The following is a 22553-nucleotide window of genomic DNA, read 5'->3' as shown; positions in this document are numbered from 1 at the left end:
AGCCCACAAACGCTGGCCGTCGCCATCAGCCACCACGTCCAATAGTGTCTGTCGTTGCCCGAAGCCACACCATCCTCCCTATTCATCGGATCTCACCATTCGCCAAGCATCATTCGTGGGAGTCGATTTCCTCGTGGATCCGAGTTGCTCCATCATCCGTCGGCCCTCGCGAACGAACAAGCCCAGTCAAGCAACTCATGATCCATTCGTCATGCGATCTGCCACTGCCTGTCTGCCAATAGTTGCTCCAATCGTCATGTCCACATTTGCCTCTGCCATTTGTCTTCCACATAGAGAATTCGCTTGTCGCCATGATTTTTGTCGTCGACCTTGCTATTTGCTTAGATCTCGTCATTCTACCGCTGTCGGTTCACGTGCTTCGCTAGGTCTATTGTCATTCTTGTGGTTTTTGCCGGATTCTTGGGCATTTATGAGTTTTTCTTGGTTGGTTCTTGAATACCCAATTAGTGTTGACATAAAATCTTTTGATCTTGATGATTGGAGGTTAGATTGGAGTTTTTGGAAGGAAGATAGGTTCTGTCTACTTGGTTCAAGTCTGTTTTCGACAAGAATTTTGGTGAGTTTTAGGTTGTTACTGCTAATTGTTGGGTACCCAATGATTATTGGTCTAATTATTGATTTAATTATGGCATGGAGACCGGATTTGGAAGTCATATGCTTCTATCCAGCAAAGTCAAAAGTTGATTTTGGCGATTTATCAGTTGAGCTGGATTAATTTTAAAGTTTCGAGGTGGTTTTTGGTTAAACCACTTGTTGGGTGCAACATTTGGAGGTATTTAGAATTATTTTAGATTGGGAATTGGCTTTAGGATGTTAATTTAATTTTTGGTTAATTGTTTAGGGATTGATTCAAGAATTTTACTCCAAATAAAGAAGAATTTGGATTTCTAATTGCTTAGGCTTAAATTTGAGGTAAGTGGTTTAGTACTGGTTCGCCCACGAACCAGGTGCGCTAACCAAGTTGACGTTAAGATTGTGTATACAGAAAGCATGATATTATCGTGATGGAATGAATTGCTATGATTTCTAATGGATGAATTGTTGAGGGTGTTCTGAAAATCTATGAGTTATCTTACTAAGATTATGATAACATGTTTATGGTTTGACATGAAATTTGGATGTTATATGTTGCATGTTAGACTGATTGTGACTGTTAGTACACCTAGCAGGCTATGTACATTTCATTTTTGCGAATCTTCGAATTTATTTCTTATGTTCATGTTTCGATATCCCTATGGGATCGCCACGTATGTTTATGATTGTGATCCTCTGGGATCACTACTTATAAAAATGTGCCTTCGGGTTTGCTCCTTATGCTTATCCTATGCTTATGCCTATGACAGGTGATGTACATCTGTGTCTCGATAGAAAGGCTAACAAGTTCACCTAGTGGGTCCAGTAGTGAATCACTTACTGAGTATTTTGATACTCACCATTTTTTCTACATGTTTTTCAAGGAAAGGACAGAATGACAAATGACAAAAAGAATTCGTGATTGAGCATTTGGGACTTGCCGCATATTTTTTCCCCTCAAATTTCTATGTTTTAGTTTGAGAGTAAGACATTTAAAAATTCCTTGATTGTTTTGTTATGATTTTGTTTTTTTACAGTTTTATTTAATAAAAAAATGTTTTGTTTTTTTTTCCTTAAATTTACAAAAGACCTTTTCAAGTTATGCACGCATGTAGTAACGTCCATCTAGTAAGTGTTAGAGATTCAGGTCGCTACACTTGAATTATAAACATATGCATAAATTAATTATAAATCTTCACATTTTATTTAAAATTTAGAATAAAAATTTCAAAAAATAAGAAAATTTGCAAACTGAATTTTAATTTTAAATGTATTGTATTGGTTTTATTAAATTTAAATATAATTTTAATCTTTCAAATTATACTACATTAAAACTTTTTTCATAAATTATTATAGAGAGATTAAAACAAACTTCAAATAATATTTAGTTATAATGAAATGATCTTTAAACTAAAATTAAATACCTTTTAATTACTTTGAATTAAAATTACAAGATTTTATGGAGCTATAGATGAAAATATTTGTCTTCGTATCTATTTCTTAATTTTTTTTCATAAATCCTATTTTTTTATCCTCTTCAAATAGTTACAACTATTCAAATGGAGAATGTGTGTGTGTAAATACATGGATATAAAATGGTTTCATACTCGTATAACCTAAGAATCATAATGATATCCATATTTAAAAAAAATAATAATTATTCAATTTAGATTGTTTGATTGTAAATAAATAGTTATATCATACTATAAATATAATAGACCAAAGGTGTATTTTTCTCTTTAATAAAAATATATATCTAATATGGAGATACTCAATTTTCGGAATCTCAATTTTCCTATGAGTGTCCACTAATATATACACAGTAAATACGAAAATATGCAACAAAAACATGACATGAATATCATTTTTGAGTTTTTCTTTCACTTTTTTAGTTCAATAACATGTGGGGTGGTCAATTCAAAACTTCGACATTTTGATCAATAATGTATGCCTTTAACTAATCGAACTATGCTAAAATTGACAAATATATAAATATAGTTGGTCTATAATTTTTCTATAATTTTAACTTTTTTAGACTATTGTTTCCTTTTTTATTTCTTAAAATTTTCAAATATGTCATTAACAATCAATTATTAAAGTCAACCTGATCAAAATAGCTGAAGTAGTCAAAACTTTATATTATCCCCCAAAAAGTTAGGAGGTTTTTTTTTTTTTTTTAAAAAAAAAAAAGTCCTTTGAATCCTCATTCTATATATATAGATATATATAATAAGTAATCTATACCCATATAAATTTATTTATTTTGGTATCAATTTCTAGCTTGTTTAGAAAAATCAAACCAAATTTTGAAAGCTAAGGGTAGTTATTAAAAAATTATTTTTTGTTTTTTAGAATTTGACAATAAATTAAAATATTTCTTTCAAGAAACGTGAAAACTATAGTATAAAATTTTGAAACCAAAAAACGAAAAATGAAATTGTTATCAAATTGACCTTATAAAATAAACATCAATAATCTTTCCATTAGAAGATTATCCACCTCAATTTTTTTCCCTCCAATTTTGTTTGAAAATCCTTATGTATCTTGAACTAATTTTTTATCCACTTTTTTAACATCATGAATTTGAGAATTTTGTTGAACCTCCCATCCCATTGGATAGGTCAAAAAAGCCACCTACTTTGGCTCAACAAAAGGTTCAAAAAATGGAGGTTATGGTAATATGGTTGAATCCTTAAATTAAACCACCAATGAATTCAAAAGCTAAGATGATGGTTTATGGTATATTTAAGAAGAAAATACATTTTTGTAAGTTTTGGGTCTAATTTCTATTGAGTACCTAAGTTTCACAATATTACACATTTAGTCCTTAACGTTCGAGTACTTGATTTCAGTTTAGCTTCTATGTTTCAAAATATTACAATTTTACACTTGAGATTTAATTTTGTTTTGATTTGGTCCCTAAGTTTCAACATTTACACTTTTAACCTCGATCTTCACTAAATACTCGCTTTAAATTTATATTCATTAATTAAAATAATGGGTTGTTTTTAAATATAGAAAAATAAACCAAAATATTTACAAAGTATAGCAAAATTTTAGAACTATCAATGATAGATGTTGATAGACACTGATAGACTTCTATCAGTGTCAATCAGTAGAAGTCTATCAGTGTCTATCAACATCTATCATTGATAGTTCTAAAATTTTGCTATATCTTATAAATATTTTTAATAGTTTTATCATTTGAAATAATTTTCCTAAAATAATTATGAAGTGAAATTTTAAATTTAATTTTTAAATATTAAGAAAAAATAGTGAAACTTAATTAATTATAATAGTTATTTTAAATTAATTAATAGACATCACCACTGAAAATGAAAATGAATATTTAGTGAAAAATCAAGAGTAAAAGTTTACCTCTTAAAATCTATGGACCAAATAGAAACGAAACTCGAATTTTAAGAGTAAAATTGTAACATTGTGAAACTTAATAACTTAACAAAAACAAAACTTAAAACTTAAGAATTAAAACCAAACCCAAAATGATATTTTCCTAAATTTAATCTCATATATATCAACAATAACACTTCCAAACTCTAAAATTTGCACAAAGCCTAAAAAGTAGTTATAAATATTAAATAGAGAGGAAATTACATTGCAACATACACAGTGTAAACATAGAACCTCCTATTTTGATACCTTGTTAAATCATCACTAAACCTAAATTTCATTGCGACTTGTATCGTTTACCGAATCCAACCACTCATCTCCCAAACTTAGCAAATTTGACTCCAAGTCTCTCTCAAATCCAAACTTGGTGGCTTAAGACAGGAAGACAAGAAAAAAAAACATCATGGTACAACTATTTTTCCCTCCTAAAAGACCAGAAATGAAAAATTCTAGTTTTCTTTAAAGAAACAGCTGTCAGTTAATGTAGGATCCAAAATTCCTTTTTGTGTGTACTGTTTTTCCTTTTCATTCTCCTAATATGGTTTCTTCTTCTGTTTTGTTCTGTTATTTATTTGCTAATTTGCTTTGCAAGTATTCTTTATAGACTGCCATTTGTGAATGAGATTATATTATTTGGAGTTTGTGAAGAAGAAAAAGGGAAGAAGATGAGTTGGTTCCAATGTTGCATGTCAGAGGAGAGAATCAATAGAAATGCTTTGAAAAAGAGCATTAAGGAGTACAATGACACAAAAACTTTAGCCTCATTTGCCAATCTTTCCTTCAAGTCTGGTAGCCTCTCTCCTTCTATACTTCTTGGCATTGTTTGCATATATGATTTGTTTTGGTGCAATGATCTATTTTTTCACCTTTTGTGAAACCTCCAAGCATTTGAATCTTCCCAACTCAAATACAATATTTGGGTATCGAATCGTTGTATCGTAGGCACATTTCGGTAGTTTCTTTCTCATTATGACTTTTTATTTTTTCTAGATTCTTTTTTATAACTATTTGGTTTTTTGTTTTTATTTTCTTGAAAATTAAGTCGATAAACAGTACTACTTTCAAGTAATGAAACATTTTTTTTTCAATGTTTTTTAAAATCCAAGCCGAGTTACGAAACTAAGAAAGTATTTTCTTGTTTAAACTTGTTTTTGTTTTTCAAATTTAGTTAAGAATTCATATATTTACTTTAATTAGGAAAGATGAAAACATGATTAAGAAACCGTGAGAAAACAAGAACAGTTTTCAAAAATCAACTAGTTATCACATAGAGCCTTAGAGTTCTCTATCTAATTTCTAATAGTTCATTGAAGTAAGGGTGTTCAAATAACCCGACATCCCGAACAACCTAGACTACACCATCAAAAATTGTAAAGATTGGGTTGGATTAATTTTTTTCTTCAGTTGGATTGGGTTAAACTTTTTCTATATTTGTTGGGTTGGATTGGGTCTCGAGTTAGCTAAAAAGAAATTAGGGTTGATCCAATCCAACCCAAATTTTATATATACTTAATATATATAGTTTTCTTTGTTTAGAGTTCGACTACTTTGGATCGATGAATTTGTGAATTTTTAACTTTTATAACTATTATGATATTTGTCTTCATTTAAAGTGTGTAATAAATATCATAGATATTTGGTATTTTATGCCAATAAGAGCATAGCTCAACTAACACAGTATTCATACTATTAACCTCGTGGTCTGAGATTCAATCCCCCACCCCACACTTTAATTACAATATCTTCCAAAATATATATATATATATTTGAATTTTATAAGATTTTAGTTATTAGCAATGTATTGTAGATAAATTTACATATTTTAAATTAATAAAGACAAAATAAGTTACGAGCAACTCAACCCAACCCAACCCAACCCTTAAAATTTGGGTTGGGTTGAGTTAGATGCTTTATTTGGGTCTTTTGGATTGCCAACCAAACTAACCCGAATTTTTGAGTTAGTCCAAAAAATACCTTCAACCCAACCCATGTACATTCCTACATTGAAATTTGGAATATGTTTTTGTGCGTAAATCTTTCTTACACACAACATGGTATTTTTCTTGTACCAAGGTCTCGTAATGGTTAGGAAGAGAGAAGATATTTGATATTTAAGTAATGACAACTATATATATTTTCATTTGGTAGGTGGTCTTTTGGGGTAAAATAGAAAACAAAGCCATGAAGACTTTATGCTCAAAGTGGACAATATCATACAAATAAAATTTTGGAGAAAATTGTAGTCTCTAATAAGTTGCATTAAACTTAATTGCATCAATAGAATCCTCGAGTGATAAATAAAAAAGTGTTGAACCTTGGAGAAATAGTTATCCAATAAATATTACATGAGGTTTCATCTCAAAATCAATTGATAAAGGGAGGAGTAACCTATGTATCTCATCTTGAGATCTCTCTATCTTTTCAATGTGGTATTTTCAACATGTCCATTCAAAATGGTACCTTTTTTAGATTCACAATTATTCTTTTTGGGTTCATTCATATAATTCCATGATATATAAATAATGAAAACTATTATTTCTATTGATATGAGATCTTTTAGGTGAAACCAAAAACAAAATCACGAGAGTTTTATAGCTCAAACTGGATAATATCATACAATTACGTGAAAAATATAAGAGAGATGTCTTTTACCAACAAAATTAAGCTTCAAAATTGTTATATGGTAGAGGCATTTGGTAGTTTATTTTTCTCAATAAATTTTACATTTTTCACAAGGTTCCTTGTTTAAGACATTAATTATTATTGCTTACATTCTTCATAAAAAACTTGGGTATAAACTTTGCAGGTAAAAATAGAGGAAGGTACACAAATAAGGGGATAAAGAAGTTACGAAAAAGAAACATCTTAACTCAAACTTTTACATTTCGTGAGCTATGTGTTGCAACAAATAACTTCAACAACGAAAATCTATTGGGGGAAGGTGGTTTTGGAAGGGTTTACAAAGCCCTCATTGAAAGCACAAACCAAGTACCATCCATCTTTACTTTTTTTTTAGTTTAATTGCAATTTAGTCCTTATAGTTGGGAAAAAGTTGCAATTTAGTCCCTATAGTTTTAAAATTTTGAATCTAGTCCTTATAGTTTGATAAAACGTTATAAATGATCTCTATTGTTTGATATAATCCTCGTACATAATCCCTGTCATAGGGACTATTTATGAGAGTTGAACCAAACTATTGAGGCTAAATTCTAACTTTCTACAAATTATAGAGACTAAATTTGTAATTTAACTTGCTTTTTATTTATGCAATCTATTCGAAATGCAAGTTTATTTAATAAAACCGTTACTTTTTTTAGTAGAGCAAAAAGACAATGGATGGAGATTTTTTACCTCCGACCTGAAAGAAATGAGTATATATATGCAAATTATGTAAATTACTCTTTAACTATGTTTATGTTGACCTGCTTCATAACCATTTTCTTAGTTTTGACAACTAAGCCTCTTTTTTGGAATCTGGCTTAGAACTAAAAATAAAATCGTTATCAAATGGTGTCTTTTTAAGTGTTCTCGAGTTTTCCTATTGATTTGTACTTTTTTCCGTCTTCCTTAGGGAACGGCCGTGAAGCGACTTGATCCAAATGGATTTCAAGGGGATAGAGAATTTCTTGTAGAAGTTTTGATGTTGAGCCTTCTTCACCATCCCAATCTTGTCAATTTGGTTGGGTATTGTGCTGATGCAAATCAAAGGATTTTGGTTTATGAGTATATGGCTAATGGTTCCTTGGAGGATCATCTTCTTGGTATGTTTTGATAATTCATTCCGTAGTCTAGATTAAATTATAAATTTAGACCCTATGATTTGGAGAACATGAGAGAATTTAGTTCTATAGAATTTAGTCCCTATATTTTGATAAAAACTTCACTAATAGACCTTACTGTATGGACTATTTATGAGTATTTTATCAAACCATAAGAACTAAATTTTATTTATAAACTATAGAGACTAACTTCTAATTTTCTCCAAACTATAGGGATCAAATTTGTAATTTAACCCATAATCTAGTAGTATGGCTCCAAATATCAGTTAGTTATATTATTATTCCCATATTGAAAAACATGTGAGTTCATTGGTATTTCTTTATAAAGTTAGATGGAATTTAATTGAATAGAATTAATCTACATTTAAGAATTTCTAAGTACATTGAAGCTAATATAGTAAAGCATATATGTAGGGTGTAGCTTAAGTGTGACAATTGAGATAATTCTCCAACAAAATTTCTTCTATGGTGTGTTATTAGGTTTTATAATGGAACAAGTTTGATCTTCATTTAAAAGATTATGAGATTTAGAGTACTTGAACAGTATTATTATTGTAGGCTCGTCAACGCTTCAACAATATTTTATTTCAGAAGATGATATTTCAGGTGAATCTTCAAACATATTTTAGTTTACAATACATCCTTACTTATGTTTTTAGATTCAAAGTATTTGCAGATATAGCACAATACAAAAGAATTTGTAGATACAACAAAACTTAGATTTCGCTTTTAAAGTCTATACGTGATAGATCATATAGTTAGTAGGAGTGTATTAGTAATAGACAATATCATTGGTAGAAATCTATCACTGATAGATTTTGTTATATTTGCAGTTCTTTAAAAATGTTACTATACACCTAATTATGATCCGTAAAAGTGCTACCGAACGTAATTACTTATTAATAATGTACATGTTTAATTTTCAAATAATTGAAATCCAATTCAAAAGTGAATTTTCTTTAACCATATCACTCTGTTCAAGAACTAAAGATGATTAAAACCTTGAGCTTGCCTTACTATACTTCTCTATTATTTTCAGATACACCTTCAACCAAGCCACCTCTAGATTGGAACACAAGGATAAAAATCATCGGAGGAGTCGCAAGAGGACTCGAATACTTACACGAAACCGTCAATCCTCCTGTGATATACCGCGACTTTAAAGCTTCAAACATTTTGTTGGATAAAGAATTCAATGCAAAGCTTTCTGATTTTGGCCTTGCAAAGATAGGTCCCATCGGAGATAACTCTCATGTTTCCACCAGAGTTATGGGAACTTATGGTTATTGTGCTCCTGAATATGCACTTACAGGACAATTGTCGACCAAATCCGATGTCTATAGTTTCGGCGTCGTCTTCTTGGAGATAATCACAGGAAGAAGAGTTATTGACAATACGAAACCAACTGCACAAAAGAACTTAATTTCTTGGGTATGTGCTTTTATAACAACATTGATGTTTTATCGACATTTCTTCGATATTTGATCTTGATAATATCTTAGTAAAGACATTTGAATTCGTTATTGTAATGTGATAATGTAGATGTTGATATCTTTAGTTTTTAAAGATTTCAATACTATGACATTTCCATCCATCTCAACCACTTAATATTGATTTTGACATGCTAGATCTTCTCATATTTCAACCCTACAAGTGAATCCATCAACTTAAACTTTTGAATAAATCAGTAATTTAATACGTCTTTAGCCATTATGTGTGTCTTCATCGTAGGCACAACCACTTTTCAGAGACAGAAGGAAATTCACACTAATGGCAGATCCAAAGCTAGAAGGAAATTACCCAGTGAAGGCTCTTTATCAAGCTCTAGCAGTTGTAGCCATGTGTTTACAAGAGGAAGCAAACACTCGGCCATTGATTAGCGACGTGGTTACGGCACTTCAATATTTAGCTGTAAACAAGCACGTCGATGAAGATGTAGATGACGAATCAGATTCGGTGTCGGGATCAGGAACAGAATTTAGTTCATATTCATGTTCAACCTCTCCTGATAGAAGAAGTGATCTTGGAGGTAAAAATGTTGATGTTGAAGGTGATGGGAGGTGATTTGAAAATTGACCAAAGAAATAAAATGAGAAGACTTTGGAACACCTTCTGGCCATTTATAAATATCGTAGATTTAACTCCTACGATATTTATATTTGAGTTCAACGACATGTCAAGTGGAGGATTCAAACTTCTAATTTCTTAGTTGAAAATATATGTTTAAACCAACTGAATTATATTCCGATTAACTCTTGAAAGTTGGAATTGGGATGGCTTAATAAGCTCCCACATCTCCTGTTACTCTTTGTAATATGTTCTGATATAACTATAGCGTTTTAAATATAATGGAGTAAATTGGCCCGAAGCACAAAAAATTTTCTTTTAAAAAAGCCCTCAAATTTTAAAGGTGGACTACAGATTTAATATTCTTACCGTTACAAACATTTTTTTGCGGCTAAAAATGTTCTCTTACCATTTGAATGTTACATATCTAAAATCAATTATAGATTTGAAACATTTTTCGAATTTTCGACCTATAAATACAAATTCCGGTTTGAGAACACACAATTTTTTTTAATTTTCCTACAATTTTTTCCAACGAGTGCTCATTTATCAAGAATATTGTGTTAACTTGGGGAGCAATCAACATGAGATGATGAGCACAAGATCGTGCTGCAATTGCTTTCAAGACAGTAATCACTCCACTACACAACAATTGATTTGTTCGACAGTCTGTTTATGCAATTTAAAAGCAATTCTAGAACTTGAATAAATTGGAAGACTGTTGTTGAGTTTGGGGATTAAGCAACAACTATGGCTATGGTGGCTATGAGATATGGCGATGTTGTCTGCCCGAGGATGGCTCTGTTCAATTTTGCCATATCTTCTAATGAAGAGTTTTGATTTCCAACGGCTATATTTCTTCATAACTAACTTATGATAAAAGATCTACCTAATATAAAAGGAGATCTATTCTGTAAAAAGAAAGTTAGAGTCTATGAAACACAGATACTTCATGTGAGACAAAAAATCAGTATCAGACACGTATCAGATACCGATACTTCTAGATATTTTCCAGATACGTATCTGACACGCGATTTGACGTATCTATACTTTCAGATACTTTTCATATACGTATCTGACACGCAATTTGACGTATTTATTTCTATGTGTACTTTTTTTAAGAAAAAAGACAAGTAGCTCATCTAATCTTTTCCAGTCTAAAATTAGAAACATATTTAAAAAGCTCACTACTCAAGTCCAAAACTAAAAGAAAAAAATAACGAACCAAACCTTAGACTAGAATCATCTAATCTCCATCTTCACATTTGAGTCTCCACAAAATCCACCAAAATATAAACCATTTGGATATCTTCAATAATAAGTTCTTCGTTTATCTTCATACTTCTCTCAATATTCTTCTTCTTCTTTGCAATATAAGTCACTTTTCTATTGCATTTTATTAACTATTGTACTTCAACATCTTAGATGTTGTTTTTTTTTATTGTATTTCGGTGTTTGTATTCTATTTTGTGCTATTGTTATTAACTTGTATGCTAAATTTATCTATATCTTAGATTTTTTTAAAGAAAAAAATGTATCTTCAACGTACCAGTATCGTTGTTTTTTAGAAATATATTTATAAAAAAATGACGCATCCTTAGACGTATCCGTATCTTAGTTTTTTAGAAATTGACGAATCGTCGTATCCATATCGTGTATCCGTATCTGTGTTTGTATTTCATAGGTTAGAGTGAATATGTAAAGAGAGAACTTATCTTCATTCTTATAGCCTTCTAATAAATCAACTTCCCCTTCTCGTGGATGTAGGCATACTTTGGCCTAACCACGTACATTGCCTTGTTCATCTTCTTCTCCTTCATTTTCTATGTGTGCATGTTTGTGTTCTTCAATTTTCCTTCCAGAAATTCACCATTGATAGAAGCAGTGAATTAGTGAGAGAGTGAGAGGAAAACTGAGTTTAGAGAGGAGAGATATTTTCATCTGAATTCAAAATGAAAAGAACCTAATTGAATTTGATAAAATTTCTTACCTCCCACGTGGTGTTCTCAAATCAGCAACGTGGCCATTTCCTCTCCACATCTGTCACCTACCACTAATTCTTCTCGGATCAGATTTCTTCTCCATTTTTGGGTCTGCAGATAAAAACTAAAGCCGTACAAATTGGTGTCAGAGTATTTGAAATTCAATAAAGCAGTTTTTTTGGAGAATCAAGATTTTAGTTTAGAACATTCATGGCAGTAGGAAGGTTTAAAATTGAAAATTTCGATAGGAAAGGGTGATTTTGGCCTTAAAGCCATTCTTGGTCAACAAAAGGCAAACAAAGCCCTTTTAGATCCATCAACACTTCCAAACACAGTTACAACACAAGAAAGGAAAGTTTGGGAGCTCGCAACCTATGGTATATTGGTTTTAAACCTTAATGACAATGTATTAAGGGAAGTTCTAGATTAAGAGATAGCCTATAAGATTTGGACTAAATTGGAAGATTTATTTGCCACAAAAGACCTTTCAAACAAGATGTATCTAAGGGAGAAGTTATTCACATTCAAGATGGATTCATCAAGATCATTGACTAACAACTTTGAATTCAAAAAGATAGTCTATGAATTTAAGTACCTTAGGGATAATTCAAGAAGATGCCATCATATCAACCCTGAGAACAAAGAAAATTGAGCTTCAATCTGTGAAAAAAAGAAACAACCTAGTGGTGAAGGATTGTTTGTAAAGGAAAATTCAAAACCTAACCATGGAAAAGGTGGAAAACAACAACCTAATGATGAGAATAAGCTTAAACAGAAGCTGAAATGCAAATATTGCAAGAAGAAAGACCACCTAATTAAGGATTGTTTCATTCTAAAGAGGAAGAATCAAGAAAAAGAAGCTAAAGCAAACAGCCTAAAGTTGTAATAGTTGAAGGATCCTATGTCTATACAGATGCACTAGCCTCAACACAAGACAAGGTCAATCATATTAATCCCCTTGAAAAACATGATTGGGTCTTGGACTCCGGATGCACCTACCATATGACTCCTATTAGACCTTGATTCAACACTTACAAGGAGAGATTGATGGAGAAATGGTCTATATCGGAAACAACCAAGCTTGTAAAATAATTGGGGTTTGATCAGTGTCATTGAAGCTAAAAGATGGGACTATGAAATTCCTAAGAAATGTTAGACATATGTCATTTCTCAAGAGAAACTTGATTTCTTTGAGAATGCTAGACACAATTGGGTGTGAATACAGAGGAAAAGATTGAAAATTCATGATAGAAAAGCAAACGTCTAAGGAGAATAAATACCTAAGGACAGATAATGGGTTAGAGTTTTGTAGTGAGGAACTCAATCAATATTGTAGAGAGAATGGAATAACTAGACATAGGACAATGAGGTTTACACCTCAACAAAATGGGGTGGATCATGGAAAAAGTCAGATGCCTACTGTGTGATGCCATTCTAAGTGAGAAGTATTGGGTTGAAGCTGCTACTTTTACAGCGTACACCTTAAATAGGTGCCCTCGTACATCCCTAGGCTACCTAACCCCTGAAGAAAAGTGGTCTAAACATCCACCTAATCTAGAAAACCTAAGGATATTTGGTTGTGTTAGATATATACATCAAAGCCAAGGGAAACTTAAGTCTAAGGCTGTCAAATGCATATTTGTAGGGTTCACAGATGGTGTGAAAGGTTTTAAAATGTGGAATCATATTGAAAAGAGATTCATAATCAGTAAAGATGTTACTTTCAGACGGAAGGAAATGTTTATGTAGAAGGAAGAAGTAACAACTGAAGTCCCTAAGAAATAATGTTAATTGACCCTCTGTTGACATCATCTCCATACCAAATTACGTAAATTATCCTTACCTCTTCATCTTCTTTCCTTTTTACTAAAAACCAACCAAAACTAAAAACTATTCATTAAAATTTTCTAAGGCTAACGGCTTCGTCTCGCTCATAAACTAAAAACTCTTTAGAATCCATCATTTGGGCTTGCAAATGATTCCACTATTGTCGACAAATCGTATCTAATCGATAAATCTTCAATCTGTGCCTGAAAATGTCTTCAACTGATCGGTAATGGGGCTTTGTGGGTTGTTTTGGGTTTAGAAATACTATGAACCTATGGTCTTTTTTTGTTTTTTTTTTTTTGTTTTCGATGTATTCTGTGGTTGAAGACGAGTAAAAATAGTTTGTGAGCGAGATAAGTGAGAGTGAAATCAGTGAGAGCGATATTAGAGAGAGCGACACCAGAAAGGGTGGGTCGTTCTGGGGTTTAGAAATACTGTGAACCTATGATTTTTTTGTTTATTTTTCTGGTTTTCGATGTGTTCTATGGTTGAAGACGAGTAAAAAGAGAGAATGTGAGCGAGATAAGAGAGAGTTACTAGAGAGAGCGACACCAGAGAGAGCGACACCGGAGAGAGCGATACTAGAGAGAGCGATACTAGAGAAAGCGATACCAACGAGATTTAAACAGAATGTTTCTTTACAATTTTTTTTTTCTGGAGGATTTTATTGGTTGAATCTTTATTTCATACAGGAGTGATTTAATATGGCAACACGTTTCAAAATACCTGTAGTCGACCGATTTCCTGGTCAAGTAACGAGCTTGGCCCACATTGTTAATGCAAACAAAATTGTGAAGGAGATGCTTACCCCAAGGCAGTTAGAGATGTTCAAGAGAATAGTTTTTGGGCGATTTGTAGATGTTGACATGGTGGCTAACAGCCCAATTATCATCATATGTTGCTGAAGGAAATGAGGACGAGATCTGACTCAATGTCATTCTCTGTTTGTGGAAAGGTCGTCACTTTGTGAAGGATGATTTTTTGTTGATGACTGGTTTGTGGCGATCCCCAACGCGAGTTGATCAGAATGAACAGTCCTCGTATGAACTTGCAATCAAGTATTTTGGTAATCGAGTGACGAAGGACACCTTACATGTCCGTCTACTAGAAGAAAAATACAAGGAGTTGGAATTTGAAAACGATGAGGATGCTGTGAAGATCACATTAGTCTACTATACTGAGGTTGCAATGATGGGAAAGAACAAACAGAAAAATGTAGTAGACCTCAAACATTTTAAGGACGTCCAAAACATAGAGTACTGCAATAGTCTTGATTGGGGTACCATTATTTGAGAGAGGACACTCGATACCCTAAAGGCTGCAATGAATGATAAGAGTAGTCTATACAAGACGAAGGTGAAAGAAAATAAAAATTACGTCGTGAAGTACTCTTTGCGTGGATTTTCACAAACGTTCCAGGTAAATTTGCTTAACATAATAATCGTGTTGTTTGATTTAATATTACTATTGTTTTTAATATATGTTAAATTTTATTTAGGTATGTGATAAGCACCCGCGATGCTTGTTGGATACAAAGCTAGAGGTCCTTTTAGGATCCTTGCAAACACTTACAAAGAAAGCTACTTAGATCGAACTTAGAATCTATGATGGTCACTCTTAGATCCTAAGACAACTCACTCCAGAATTAGTTTGATCAAGACTAATCCAATGAATTGATTTAAATATCAAATCTAAAGCAAGATTTGAAAAGAAATAGACAACACCAAAAGGGTTGAATAAGCACAAGCTTTTTACTATTGATAAACTGAGTTTTGAAGAATATTACAAGCCATTTTATAGGCCAAATGGTCGTGGATGCAAGAAACTCAAAAGTCATTCAAATACAATTAATTGCAAATTGTAGAAAATAACACCTAGAAACTTGAAATTTAATTGCATACTAAATTATAAGTCCAAATGCAAAACTAGGAATGTATAAAGTCTTCAAATTTCCTTAAATATCTCCTCTAGAAGGTGGCAAAGTAGATATGCACGTTTGACAAGGTTTGACATCACATTTTCCCATGCAGTGCACACATGACAACATTTTCTTCACAAAATCTGCACACTTTTTTTGACCACCATGTCATCTTCCAAATTATAGGACTTTTCCCATGCCATCTTCATGTCATTCTCTTCTTGACTCATTGAACTAACATTATATATAACTTTGGTCTCAAAATTATTTGTTGGTTCTTATGAATTTGCAAGTTTTTGAAGATGTAGTGTGAATGCCTTTTGAATCTTCTTTGCCTTGCTTCATGTAATTGGTCCTTTAGGTACATGCAATGGTTCAATGGTTGAATTCATATCATCCCCCCTTTCTTTAAAAGGATTTGTCCTCAAATCAAGGTCTTCATTCCCTACATCAAAAGGAGTCAAATCAGCCACATTGAAAGTAGAACTTACGTTGTACTCACCTCGAAGATCCAATTTGTAGGCATTATCATTGATCCGCTCTATCACTTGAAATGGACCATCTCCTCTTGGTTGAAGTTTAGACATCCTTTGATCTAGAAACCTTTCCTTTCGTAGATGTACCCAAACCCAATCACCGGGTTTAAAAATCATTTTCTTTCTCCCTTGGTTCTTGCTATTGACAAGCTTTTGATTCTTCTTTTCAATCCTTTCTTTGACTTCTTTATGCAAATTTTTTATGTATTCTGCTCTTGAAACAGCTGCATCACTAGTAAACATATTAGTTAGCAAGGGTGACAAATCTAATGGAGTTAATGCATTAAAGCCATACACAACCTCAAAAGGTGAACAATGTATGGTGCTATGTATTGCTCTATTGTAAGCAAACTCTACAAAAAGTAGAGTATCCTTCCAAGACTTGAGATTTTTAGACATTAATGACCTAAGCAAAGTTCACAATGTTCTATTAACCACCTCAGTTTGCCCATCGGTTTGTGAGTGACAAGTTGTTGAAAACAAAAGTTTAGTTCCCAACTTACCCCACAAAACTTTTCAAAAATGGCTTGAAAATTTTGCATCTCTGTCACTAACAATGGTCTTAGGAATTCCATGCAATCTAACTACTTCCCTAAAGAAAAGATTAGCTATGTTAGTAGCACCATCTGTTTTATTACATGGTATGAAATGTGTCATTTTACTAAACCTATCAACTACCACAAAAATGTTATCATGATGTCTCCTAGTCTTTGGTAGTCCTAAAACAAAATCCATGCTAATGTCAACCCAAGGTCCACTAGAAACATCTAAAGGTGTGTAAAGACCATGTGGTTGTGTCTTAGACTTAGCCTCCTTACATTTGAAATATTGTTTGCACACTTTATTCATATCCTTTCTCATTTTCAACCAATAAAAATGTTCAGCCAACATGTTATATGTTTTAAATTCCCCAAAAGGCCCCATTAATCCTCCCTTATGAGCTTCCTTCACAAGAAACTCTGAATAGAACACTTAGGAATACAAAGTTTTCCTTTCCTAAAAAGAATTTCATCAAACACAATATAATCATGCACGTTTTTCCCTTCTAAACACTGAATATACACATCATGAAATTCAGATGTCTCTACTTTGTACAAATCAATCATGTATTTAAAACCAAGAATTTTTGCACTAAGGGAAGAAAACAATGCATACCTTCTTGATAATGCATTAGCCACCATATTATCCTTACCTTTCTTGTAATGAATGACATATGAAAATGTCTCAATGAACTCTACCCATTTAGCATGCTTCTTGTTCAACTTTGTTTGGCTTTTGAGGTGCTTCAAGCTTTTATGATCCGTGTGGATGACAAACTCTTTTGGCCACAAGTAATGTTGCCAAACTTACAAAGCCCTTACAAGAGCATGTAATTCCTTATCATATGTGGGGTAGCTAAGTTGTGCTCCATTTAGCTTCTCACTAAAGAACATGATTGGCCACTTTTCTTGCATCAAAACAGCTCCAATCCCTATCCCACTTGCATCACATTCAATTTCAAAAGATTGGTCAAAGTTAAGTAAAGCAAGACAAGGTGCATTAGTCAATTTATCTTTCAATTCATTGAATGCATTTTCTTGCTTTTCTTTCCATTCAAATTTCACATTCTTTTTAATAAGTTCATTCAATGGTGAGGCTATGCTACTGAAATCCTTAATAAACCTTTTATAAAAACTAGCCAAACTATGAAAAGATCTCACCTCGGTTGCATTGGTGGGTGTTGGCCACTCTCGAATAGCCTTGACCTTTTCTTCATCAACTTTCACTCAATCCTTTCCAACAATGAATCCTAAGAAATTGACTTGGTCTAGACAAAAGCTACACTTTTTGAAATTGGCATAAAGCTTTTCTTCTCTAAGTTTAAGCAAAATTGTCTTGACATGTAACATATGTTCATTCAAATTTTTAAAGTAAACAAGAATATCATCAAAGTATACCACAACAAATTTTTCAATGTATTCTCTCAAAACATGATTCATTAGCCTCATAAAAGTACTTGATCATTGGTAAGACCAAATGGCATAACAAGCCACTCATAAAGACCAAATTTTGTTTTGAAAGCCATTTTCCACTCATCTCCCACATGCATTCAAATTTGATGGTAACCACTTTTAAGATCAATTGTTGAAAACAATTTTGCACCATGTAATTCATCTAGCATGTCGTCCAATCTAGGAATATGATGTTGATACTTTACCGTTATTTTGTTGATGGCTCGACAATCAACACACATCCTCCATGTTCCATATTTCTTGGGTACTAAAATGACTGGAACCGAACAAGGACTCATGCTTTCTCGAACATAACCTTTATCCATGAGTTCTTCCACTTACCTTTGAATTTCCTTGGCCTCGATTGGATTGGTCCTGTATGCCGCCATATTTGGAAGCGTTGTCCCAGGTATGAAGTCAATTTTGTGCTCAATTCCTCTTAAAGGAGGTAGACCCGTATGCGCATCTTCATGTGGAAACATGTCATTAAATTCCTGCAAAAGAGATTCAAAAGCACTAGGCAAACCATTGTTAGAGTTAGGTTCAGTTACTAAACACATTCCTTTTCACATAAGTACAAAATTTGGTGCTTCAAATGAAAACATATTCCTCTCTTCCCCCTTTCTCATAACCAAACTCACACTCTTTCTTTTTTCTTCAACATCATTCTTTTTTCTCTCTTGGTTTTCACTCACCTTTTGCCCCTCACTTTTCTCTTTTTTTTCGCTCTTCTCCTTTAACTTACTTTCTTCTCTCCTCTCTTGATCCTCAAATTCTTTTCTTTTCTTTTCTAATTTCACTTGATCGCATTGTACTTCATATGGAGATAATGGAAGCAAAGTAAACTTCTTCCCATTCAAAGTAAATGTGTACTTGTTCAACAAACCATCATATGTGACTTCTCTATCATATTGCCAAGGTCGGCCCAATAACATATCACCCGCATGCATAGGTACTACATCGCAAAGAACCTCATCCTTATATCTTCCCAAAGTAAAAGAAATAAGAACTTGGGAGTTTACCTTCAATTCTCCTTTGTTTGTTAACCATTGAAGTTTATATGATTTTGGATGTGGACGAGTAGTGAGCTGGAGTCTTTTTACAAGAAAACTACTTACAACATTTGTGCAACTTCCACTATCAATCACCAAGCTACATGGGGTTCCTTCAATCAAGCACCTTGTGTGAAATAAGCTCTCCCTTTGATCTTCAACTTTCTCCTCCTTGATTTGCACATTAAGTACTATTCTTGCAACTAAGGATATGGAGTTACCTTCTTCAATGTACTCATCATCAAAGGCTTCGGATTCTTCCTCAAGGCTGCCACCTTGTTCATCACATTCATCTTCTGAATCAATAATTCCATTTCTTATGACCATGACTTTTTTATTGACACAATCTTTGCTCATGTGCCCAAATCCTTTGCACTTCCAAATTGAATGGAACTAGATTTCTTTCTTTCCTCCTTTGAAGCTTCATTCTTTTTAGTATAGGTGCTACCAACTTCCACTCTTTTAGAAGCCACAAACTTCCCTTTTGCTTCACCCCTATTCACAAAACCATCCTTGTTCCAAACATTAGAATTTGAAAAGGTATTAGCTTTAGAATTATACCTCTTGGAATCTTCCTTTTCTTCTCTCAATTGTTCTTCAATTTTGATTGCATAATGATACATATCTTCCAAGTATAGTTGAGGATATCTATCAATGATATGAGCAATTTATCGATTTAAACCTCCAAGGAATCTAGACATGGTGTCTTCTTCTTCTTCTTGAATATTTGCTCTTTCTATCAAAGTTTCCATCTCTTGATAATATTCAGCTACATTTTTTGTTCCTTGCCTCAAAACTTGCAATTTAGTTCTCAAATCTCTTTCATAATGTTTTGGAACATACCTCTTTCTCATGGCTTCTTTAAGTTCTTCCCAAGTTTCAATGGGATACTTCTCTTTCCTCATTCTCTCGGATTTGAGATGTTGATACCAATTTCCCACATGGTTAGTGAATTCGGCAATGGCAAGTCTCATCCTCTTATTCTCACTGAATGTGTTGCAATCAAACACATGTTCTATCTTCCTTTCCCATTCCAAGTATGCCTCTGCATCTGACGTTCCACAAAATGGTGGAATTTTGAGCTTGACTCCACTATCTCTATCTTCATGGATTCTTTCTCCTCGTCTAGGGTGCATATTATTTCTTCCTCTTCCTCTCATGTATCCTCTTCCTCCAATTTGTCTTTCTTGTTCAACTAAGTCAATTACTCCCTCATCTTCTTGTAAGAATCTTTGTTGTTGTGCCCTTCTTTCTTGCCTATCTTCCCTCATCATTTCCATCATGCCTTGAATGGCTTGAAGAATAGCCATATTAGTATCTTGTACTTGTGGTACTCCTTCACCCTGTGACATTTTAAAGTTAGTAATAAAAGGACCTCACCACACTTCTCACCAATTTCACTCAAGAACACTCGTGATTATCACTCAAGAGTAGGTTTTTGGTACTAGGTCAAAGATGTATGGGTTGACTTATATTTTTGGTGCAATCTCACTAAAAGTTTGATAAAAACCAATTCAAAATGATCAACTCTCACAAACTAAGACTAGAGTAACTAAACTTAGGCTAAAAATAGAACAAATCTGGATTTTGTTTCCTCAAATGAATGATACGAAACTTTCATGCACTTTGGATCTTTGATTTCTTTTCTTCTTTTTTTTCTACTATTTTTTCTTCTTCTTCTTTTTTTTTTTTTTTTTGCTAATATTTTTTTCTTTTTTTTCTTTAAGATCTAAGCTGATTTGAGGAAGTTTTGAAGACAAGTTGTAGTATGTCTTGTTACAAGATGTAAGAAATTGCTATGGAAAAAAAAGTGAAATAAAATAAATTGAAACAAAGTAAAGATAACACCTCTAAAGTCGGCCAAGAACGATGAACAAATGCTCTGATACCAAATGATAAGCGCCCGCGATGCTTGTTGGATACAAAGCTAGAGGTTCTTCTAGGATCCTTGCAAACACTTACAAAGAAAGCTACTTAGATCAAACTTATAATCTATGATGGTCACTCTTAGATCCTAAGACAACTCACTCCAAAATTAGTTTGACCAAGACTAATCCAATGAATTGATTTAAATATAAAATCTAAAGCAAGATTTGAAAAGAAATAGACAACATCAAAGGGTTGAATAAGCACAAGCTTTTTACTATTGATGATTTAAGTCTTGAAGAATATTACAAGCCATTTTATAGGCCAAATGGTCGTGGATGCAAGAAACTCAAAAGTCATTCAAATACAATTAATTGTAAATTGTAGAAAATAACACCTAGAAACTTGAAACTTAATTGCATACTAAATTATAAGTCCAAAGGCAAAACTAGGAATGTATAAAGTCTTCAAATTTCCTTAAATATCTCCTTTAGAAGTTGGCAAAGTAGATATGTACGTTTGACAAGATTTGACATCACATTTCCCCATGCAGTGCTCACTTGACAACATTTTCTTCACAAAATCTGCACATTTTTTTTACCACCATGTCATCTTCTAAATTATAGGACTTTTCCCATGCCATCTTCATGTCATTCTCTTCTTGACTCATTGAACTAACATTATATATAACTTTGGTCTTAAAATTATTTGTCGGTTCTTGTGAATTTTCTAGTTTTTGAAGATGTAGTGTGAATGCCTCTTGAATCTTCTTTGCCTTGCTTCTTGTAATTGGTCCTTTAGGTACAAGCAATGGTTCAATGGTTGAATTCATATCAGTATGGACGTACGAGATCCAAGTTGCATCGATAGCTGGGAACATTGCAGAGTGAAGGAGCAACGTAGCTTTGCCTCGCATATTACGATGGTCATGCTCCCACTCAGTGTCCTTCAAAGTACTCGAGAGAGAGATATTTGAGTCTAACAATGTACGTTTACTCTATGCATAATATGTTTATTTGGTTGTTAAATTGACACTAACCAGTTTACTAGGTTGTTAATGCAGATAAAGATTAAAGAGGGTATTGTCATGAAAGACGCTGAGAGAGAGTTTTGAATACCCCAGTGGACAGACGACCTATATTTGATCTAGGTGCCAATGATGATAGTGCTGAAAGTGGCAATATGTCGAGTATTGGGGGTAGTTCTGAAAGTGACGATGATGATAATCGTGGAGGTAACAATGATGAATGTGAAAGGGTGGAGGGAGGGGATGAACACGAGCATTCTGAGCACGAGGATGCTGAATGTGGAAGAGTGGAAGGAAGGACATACACACCTAGTGATGATATGTTCCATGATGTAGTGGGGGATGTATGTAATGAGGACGAGTTGAACCCACTTGATGTCCATCTTGCGGACTCCCATAGAGAGCATTTTATAGATGAGAAGTGTCCTAAGTGTGTTGCCCACAGGGAGGGAGCCAATCCCAACGATTCTATTTATTCGTACCTGCAGACCATTAACAACTCA

General features: G+C 33.1%; 2 protein-coding genes and 1 long non-coding RNA gene across 3 annotated transcripts; 2 read left to right on the top strand and 1 right to left on the bottom strand.

Annotated features, from left to right (window-relative positions):
- Window positions 1–4670: 4670 nt before the first annotated feature.
- LOC120086768 (putative serine/threonine-protein kinase PBL23) lies at window positions 4671–9848 on the top strand. Its single transcript, XM_039043560.1, has 5 exons — window positions 4671–4794; window positions 6812–6993; window positions 7577–7766; window positions 8824–9215; window positions 9516–9848. The coding sequence occupies exons 1-5, from the start codon at window positions 4671–4673 to the stop codon at window positions 9846–9848; spliced, it is 1221 nt and encodes a 406-aa protein (XP_038899488.1).
- Window positions 9849–11408: 1560 nt separating this feature from the next.
- LOC120085346 (uncharacterized) lies at window positions 11409–11948 on the bottom strand. Its single transcript, XR_005483885.2, has 2 exons — window positions 11842–11948; window positions 11409–11706 (listed from the first exon to the last, which is right to left on the bottom strand). It is a non-coding gene; the product is annotated as an uncharacterized LOC120085346 (long non-coding RNA).
- Window positions 11949–14364: 2416 nt separating this feature from the next.
- LOC120084741 (uncharacterized) lies at window positions 14365–14953 on the top strand. Its single transcript, XM_039040564.1, has 2 exons — window positions 14365–14557; window positions 14616–14953. Exons 1-2 carry the CDS (start codon window positions 14365–14367, stop codon window positions 14951–14953), a joined length of 531 nt encoding a protein of 176 aa, XP_038896492.1.
- Window positions 14954–22553: the final 7600 nt, after the last annotated feature.

This window comes from Benincasa hispida, chromosome 9, assembly GCF_027475165.1.
Source record: "Benincasa hispida cultivar pf3 chromosome 9, pf3_genome.v1.1, whole genome shotgun sequence".
In the NCBI taxonomy this organism is placed as follows: domain Eukaryota; kingdom Viridiplantae; phylum Streptophyta; class Magnoliopsida; order Cucurbitales; family Cucurbitaceae; genus Benincasa; species Benincasa hispida.
The sequence above is the reverse complement of the archived record's forward strand: the minus strand, read 5'-3'. Positions and strand labels throughout refer to the sequence as shown.